This window comes from Trifolium pratense, linkage group LG4 (genome assembly GCF_020283565.1).
Source record: "Trifolium pratense cultivar HEN17-A07 linkage group LG4, ARS_RC_1.1, whole genome shotgun sequence".
NCBI classification, from domain to species: domain Eukaryota; kingdom Viridiplantae; phylum Streptophyta; class Magnoliopsida; order Fabales; family Fabaceae; genus Trifolium; species Trifolium pratense.
In genome coordinates this window covers 52,514,611-52,522,632 of record NC_060062.1, presented here as the reverse complement: position 1 = coordinate 52,522,632, position 8,022 = coordinate 52,514,611, and the positions used below count along the sequence as shown (strand labels likewise).

Sequence of the window (8,022 nt, the reverse complement as noted above, 5' to 3'; positions counted from 1 at the left end):
ACACAACACAACAGAACAATCTCCGTACTTCAAAGCTTAGGAGAAGTTCACACTTACAACTCAATAACACTCAGGTCCTAAGCTTGCATCAATGAGACACAAGATAGGCTCACAATTAACACTCTAAAATCCCTAAAACACACGCTTTGTAAGAACACGATTTTAGATGCTTGAAACCATATGCTTGCCTTCGTATTTATAGTAGTAGAACGACTTGGGCTTCAAGACAAAATTAGGGCTTCTAGAATTGCGGCAGCAGTGATATATTTTTGAAAACAATAGTTATATTTTTGAAACCGCAAAAATATATTTTCCAAAAATATAATTCCTTTGGAAAATAAAACTAGGGTTTGGCTGCCTGATGAAACACATTAAACACGTGCGCCTTCCTCTGTAAGAAACCTTGAAACAATTCTTCAAACAGATCTTCAAAAGATTGAGTAGAAAATAAAACCCGCTAGCTGGCGCGCACGATACAGAGTCAGGTGTTGTTCCAAAGTGTCCCAACATTTGTCACAACACTTGGGGTCAGCACATTTGTCTCAACACTTGGCTAAAATATGTTTTTGCAAAATGTAGCCAATATACAAAAACCCAACAGGTATGTTAGTGATATGATAGGAAGAGAAAGATAGAGAAAAAATGAGATATCGAATGAATGTTAGACAGTTAAGAGTGCAGTCCTAGAGTTTTCTTATTCATCTGTTGGGTCATCATGAGGGGACAGCCAAGGGATCATCCACATTGGGCTAAGAACAATAGACACCACACTCAGTAGTAAAATGACAAAGGTGTTCTTTATGCCGCCTGACACCTTTGTCATACCACTGTTGGGTCATCACGAGGGGCATCCAGGAGATCATTCGCATTGGGCCAAGAACAACTTAGCAAGTGAGTTGGATACCACACTTTAACCTAAAACCTTAAGGTGTTAGGTTTATGGGTTCTCTCACTTATAATGTATTCAACCTCCACTTTTCTAAGCAATGTGGGACTTAACTCACACTTGTCACAACAATTTCCCCCTCAAGAGCGAGTCCTTAAATTATTTATGCTCCCCCTCAAGCGGAAGCTTTTCTTCACACATACACTTGTATCGTCGTTGGCGGTGATACTCAACGGGACACGCCGCCTGACCACCTTTGTCCGGAAGACTTTCGATACAAGGAGTCGGTTGAACCCTTCATCGAACCATCGGTTCTGATACCACTGTTGGGTCATCACGAGGGGCAGTCAGGGGATCATTCACATTGGGCTAAGAACAACTCTACAAGTGAGTTGGACACCAAACTTTAACCCAAAACCTTAAGGTGTTAGATTTATGGGTCATCTCACTTATAAAATGTTCAACCTTCATTTTAAGTGATTGTCCACGTGAGTGTTGACTTAATTAAGGGTCGCCCTTTTACAAGAAGTTAGAGGCAAAAAACGCTATTATGAAAGTTATAGGCAAAGTCGTAAATTTGTGAAAGTTAAAAGGACAAAAATGTAATTTAGCAAAAAAATTGTATTTACAAATTTTTTAATATTAGACATACCAAAACTATGAGAAAAAAGAATATGCACCGACAGTGTAAATTAATTTTACATTGTCAACCAATCACAACCATGTTTTTCGCCATGTCATCCCACTTAACCCTACTTTCTTCATATAATATGGAAGGTTAAAGCATTCTTATTGGTTGTCAGTGTAATATTAATTTACACCGACGGTGCATGTCCTTTAAACTACAAAACTATCTTGTTCATTTTTTTGTTTGTTTATAATAATCCATAATTATCTTTATATTCACATTTAATGATTGATATGCACCAATTGTTGAAAAGTATGCATAATCTTCAAAAATTCATGAAATAACTCTATGAACTTTGGACTTTTGAATTCTTGTGATTCACTAGGAAATAAACTGCTTGAAAGATAGGTGCTTGATTTAAAAACAAGAAAATGATAGAGTTTGACACAAACACATGTAAGAACGGAATTGAAACAAAGTAAAGAAAAGAGAAGAAATGGAATAAACTAGAAGGGGCGTCACACTCTTTCTAATCCAAGAGAGAATGATAAGCCTATGCAACTTATAACAAAAGAGAAATGGACAAAAGTACATTTCAGGTAATAGAAATTATCATTTATCAATCAATAATATTTTCCAAACTATAAAAGCAAAACCAATAAAAGGCATCACAATAGACAAATGTGGTTTGTGTTTTGTATTTGATCTCTATCCTAGCAGTGATCTAACTTAATTTGGATTCTAACTTCATTATTCAATAATATGATCATTAAATGTGTTTTTTATCCATAATATTAAAAGTGCAATATGTTTTGCATCCATAATAGTGCAAGTGGAAACCAGTAACAAAAGCGATAAAATTATCAAAATATTATTACCGTTAGCAGAAATAGCAGCAGCACCATGCTCCATGATGATGATGATGATGATGATGATGATGATGATGATGGTGATGATGATATAAGAATTGGGTTGATATAGAGAAATTAAATGCTCCTACAAGTTAAGGGGGTTAACACTTGGTAAAGGAAATGTGTGTGTTGCATGTGAGACGTATAGGTGTCGTTGGTTTAATTGTGTTGAAAGGTGTTTGATATAATGTTTGATAGTGTTGGATTTTATTGAATAATTGGTGTATATAATTTATATTATAGATTAAATATATTAATTATTGAATAAATTTAAAATTTAAATTATTTCTTATAAAAAAAATTGAAGAGATTATCAAACATTTAAACTGGGCATATAAGAATAAGTTACTCACATACTTAAATTTGTGAGTGCCCATACAAGAACTATCCTATCAAACTAGCAAATTACTACTACATTTTCATAGCTGATTAGTAGTTGAAATTAGGCATGGCAAAAATATCCATATCCGCGGATATTCGTGGATAAAATCCGCCACAGATACGGAGCGGATAGTCTAATGGATATTCGCGGGTAAGATAAATGGATATTTCAAATACCCGATAGTTAATAGATACGGATGCGGATTTAATGATATATGTATTCGTGGATATCCATACCCGTTAATAAATAAGAAAATTATATAAATATTTTAGTTATCAAATATAAAAGAGTTTTTTTAATTCTTTAGAATTTTGTGATGAACTTTGTTTTGATTAGAAATGAAATATATGAAGTTTTTTCTTAAGAGAAATATATGAATATTATTATATTTTGGTGAAAAGAAGAAAAATAAATGTGTTAAATTTTGTTGTTAAATTGAAAGTGAAACATATGAATATCATTATGTGTTAATAATTTTTTTATTGTTTCTTTAGAAAGAACATAAACAAATTTCAAGTAATTAAAATATTTTTTTTATAAGAATCACAAATTTTTTAAAAAATTTATTATCCATGTATATCTGTAAATAAGAATCACGTTTAGCGGATACGCAGACGGATATAGAGCGGATATGGATATCATATTTATCCAACGAAGCGGACATGAATATCATATTATCCGCCTCCACGAATATCCATTGACATCTCTAGTTGAGATATGATAAGTAGTTGAGATATAAAATGATACTCACTTCATTCCTAATTATAATTAAAAAAATTGATATATTTTGTACAAAATTTAGAAAACATGTCATGTAAGTGTAACTCAGTTGGTAACTATGAGTTGATTAGTATATATTTTTATTTTAATATGTAGATAAGGAGTGTATGTTTTCTATTAGAAAACACATGTTACACAAATGTTACTCTAGTGGGCTGGAGGTCCTTCATGCATTGCCCACCAAGCTGTCAAGGAAGGGAAAAATTTTTTTCCTACCCCAACAATTATTTCTATACCCCAACATATTTTCCAATATTCCAATTCTACCCTTATCAAATTTCAGTATATTTTTCCTTCAAAAAAAATTTCAGTATATTTTTTAATTTTTGATATTATAACTTTTTCGGTAAACTGGTTACACTCCCCCAACACTGTTCCGGTATGTTAATCGGTTTGAAAAAAGATATGGATTGTTAGCAGAACACTTTTGAAAAGTGTTCCGGTATTATAAAAATGTTCTCGTGCCATACAAAATTAGTTCTGATGATCAGATAATTTGGCTTGACACATGATAACAGAAAAGTGAAGGAAACAAATCTAAATATATACAACACATCAACAGAAAATTTGCAAACAAAAATGCATCCATGTCTGGTAAGTACCGACTCAACCAACATCCTGCATTTTCCAGACATGCAATTATCCATACACATTCCAGTTACCTATTAATATTAAAGTTAATAAATAACTAATGTAAAATAGGTAGAACACATCATCGTATTCTTCTCAATGGCAGGTGAATGAATGGTTTCATAATTCAAACTCCTATAACTTTTCCTTAACTTCAACAAATCCTAACAATTGTAATTTGGAAATTGAACTGAAGAACTGATATATTAAAAAAATGTAAGTTTAACATGCCAGGTTTGTTGGAACAACAAATAAAGGCAATCAGTTTGCAAAGAAGTTGGCTTGCTTGTGGATATGTGGAGAAAATTACTGATATTATCGGCACACTTTGAGAAAGTGTTCCGGTAGGCAAATTTAAAACAAACATAAACCGGTACACTTTTTCAAAGTGTGCCGAATTTTTACCGGTACTCTTTTTTTAAAGTTTTCCGGTATGAATATTAATACCGGAACGCTTTCATGTGAGTGTTCCGGTATGAATATTCATACCAGCAAACTTGAAAAAAGGAGTACTGGTAAAAATTTCAAACCGACACACTTTGAAAAAGTGTACCGGTATGTATTTTTTCACTTGCTCTCTCTTTTACTCCTAAGACACACCGGCACACTTTCTCTGAGTAGTGTAGAAAATAATTTTTTTTTACAGTTTTACTTATATATGAGGGTATATTTGTCATTTCAATTCTAATTGTTGGGGTGAAGTGATAAATGTAGGGGTAGAAAAAAAAATTTCCAAGGAAGGAACCACTTTTTTCAATTGTTCACTGTTGAGTTCCGTCAGTAAGCAACGTTTTGAGACCTTGAAATTATTTCTTTCATAATAAAAAAATTCTAGTGTACAATAAAAAATTAACCAACTCTACTGATATAAAATCCATCCTACTTATCAACTCATAAAAGCAGAAACACCTTTCACAAGGAAAGCATAAAATACCCAAATCTAGATTTATTCTTTTCTAGGGAGAAGCTGGAGACTTGAAACAACTCTAAACAGAAGATCGAAGCTTGATGAGTGAAGTAAAAACAATGGGTGAGTCCCTTTCTAAACTTAAGGATTATTGTGTTCACCATTGGAAGTGACTGGCAATATAATGGATTAGACGAATATGGATTGAAATGTAGACATGAGACCTCTGATGCACATGTACTCCATTTAAGGAAGAATACCGGTACCGAGTACGTACCCCGTACCAGTACCCGTATCAGGTACCGTACCCGCATATTGGCAACATAGCATGAGACAGAAAGGAATAATAAGTGAAGGGAGAAAGAAGAGAGGACAAGTTCTAATTTGGTTAAGTGAGACATTAAAGGACATAATTAAATGATAAAATGATTGTCAAGCTTAACAATTCTAGTACTATGCAAGATTGCATTGTGAAGATCGATTAATAGTTCGTTATTCTTCAAAACAAGTTAAATACTGTTGTTAAACAAGCATTTCAAGATTACTATGGCCTTTAAAATCCTTTCATAACAGATGAACAACAATCTATCACCAACCAAGCAACAATCAATTAAGTATCACAATCAATTAACTAATTAAAAGCAACTTAAATGTTCAACTGAATTCTCAAAATTGGTCACTGCTGGGTCTCAAACACATAAGTGAACATCAATAAAAGTACGAAAGACAATTACAGCAAAATCCTCCATTCTAGAAAGCTACAAAGACTATAGATAGCCTTAAGAAAATACCAAAAACAAAATAACCTTTTAATATCATCATAACAAAATGGCTGAAAAATTATTTCTTCTTTCCTCCCTTGGCAGCATCGCCAGCCTTGGTCTGCAAAAATAACATGACAAAGGTTATACTTCATAGATTTACAAGACAAATTATCTAAAACGAGAACTTATCAAAACAGAAGGTATGTTTTTACCTTCTTTACACCACGAATCTTCTTTGATCTGTTCTTTCTTTCCTTCATTTGTTTCCTAGACTTTTCAACCTTAGTATCAAGTCCGTTCTGCAATAGATAGAAATGAAAAAATAAGTTAGTAATCTCCATATCATGAAGAAAAAAGGGAATCTTGATTAAATTAAATACATAAATGGCCAGAATCATCAACTAAATTCAAAAGCAAAATGAGTCTGTTGTGAATTTTGTGATTGCAAGAGCAAAGTAGAGCAAACGAAAATCAGGCAATAGAAATTAACAAAATCACCAACAAATACTACAAGCAAATCTTTTTATTATTTAAGATTGGCAGCACTAGACAAATTGTTCAGAAGAACAAATAATAATAATAAGAAAATGCATCTCTAAACAAATTGAAACCAGAAACTTGAAATTGAACAAACAGTGGATAAACCTCACTTTAGAGAACTTATTCCAAATGATATACAAACATTTTGAATTGCCACAAACACTTTGATGTTAAGCTTTGTAAAAGCAAAATGCTGGTTAATACTGAAAGAACATATCAAATCATTTCATATCTCATCAAAAGGAAGAAAAAAACAGGAGCAATGAAAGCTAATAGTACAGAATGCTAGATAATTATATATAAAGACCTGCCAAATCAAAGAAAAAGGAATTTTAAGCCAAAAACTCACCCTGATAAGTCTGTATTTTGGTTCATATTTCTTAGCATTCTCAACAGAATCATAGATCAAACCAAAACCGGTAGACTTGCCACCACCAAAATGAGTTCTGAACTTGAAGACGAAAACAGTGTTTGGGTCCTTCACATCATAGATTCTTGCAAGCTTCTCCTTAAGCTCAGCCTTCACACCAAACACAACAAAAGATAAAACAATAAATTAGCAAAATTTTCTGACATTCATTAACCATCATTAACTTCAAATCACATCATTAACAAAAAATACCTTGGAAACATTTGCCCTTCCAGGATGAAGAACATCAATGACCTACATCATACAATAAAAAATATTTGGTCAAAAAACCCAATAAATTTGAAACCAATAGCATAATAACAAAAACCCTAATCATACGTATCAAGCAAAATAAATCATCCAATACCTAATTAATGATATCATAACAAAACATTTAACAGAATGTTAAGCTGCAACATAAATCATCTAACTATATGATAAAATAAAATAAATTAATTGTTACATTATTTTAGAAGAAAAACACCAATTAAAACTCACATTCATATAAGCAATATCATAAAATAATTTATACGAAAACAACTAAAAATGTTTCAAATTAGCATAATCATAAAATACTTTTTAGTATTAAGCAACTAAATCTATATAATTGAGCTAAATCGTTTTGTAAATTGGAGAATACAAAGATCTGAATCGATTAAAATTAGTGTTTATGAAAATTAGAAAATGTGAAAAGCGAAACTCACAAATTGCTTCCTTGAGAGAAGCCTGTTGGTCATGAACTTCCTGGTTCGGATGGTGACTGCCTTGTCCGCCATGATGATGGTTGTTGTTCGGCGCCGGTTTTCGAGCTACAGCAGCTATACTCTCTCACGCAGCGCACAGGGTTTGAGACGATGAAATGGGAGAAAATCCTAAATTTATACGAAACCCTAGTTGAAACTAAACTGGGCTGGCCCAATTTTAGAGGCTTCGACGAGTTTTACCCTTTCTTTGGTCTATTGTTTTAGTAATTACTATTCGCACCCTATGTTTATTTGTACATTCCCATTTTTTTATTTTATTTTTTGCAAAAAAAAAAAAAAGGAAAAACCTACATATAAACTTTGGGGCATGCAAGCGCCGATAACCATCAAAAGTAGGGGTGTACATGGATTGGGCAAATTCGGTCAACCCGGTCAAACTCACCCAATCCAACCCAAAAAAGTGAGTTGGGTCGGGCAAATA

General features: G+C 32.7%; 1 protein-coding gene across 1 annotated transcript; it reads right to left on the bottom strand.

Annotated features, from left to right (window-relative positions):
• Window positions 1–5,734: 5,734 nt before the first annotated feature.
• Window positions 5,735–7,698, bottom strand: LOC123921024 (40S ribosomal protein S24-1). The gene is made up of 5 exons (XM_045973398.1): window positions 7,542–7,698; window positions 7,051–7,092; window positions 6,778–6,948; window positions 6,101–6,187; window positions 5,735–6,006 (listed from the first exon to the last, which is right to left on the bottom strand). Exons 1-5 carry the CDS (start codon window positions 7,611–7,613, stop codon window positions 5,965–5,967), a joined length of 414 nt encoding a protein of 137 aa, XP_045829354.1. The 5' UTR covers window positions 7,614–7,698; the 3' UTR covers window positions 5,735–5,964.
• Between the last annotated feature and the right edge of the window lie 324 nt (window positions 7,699–8,022).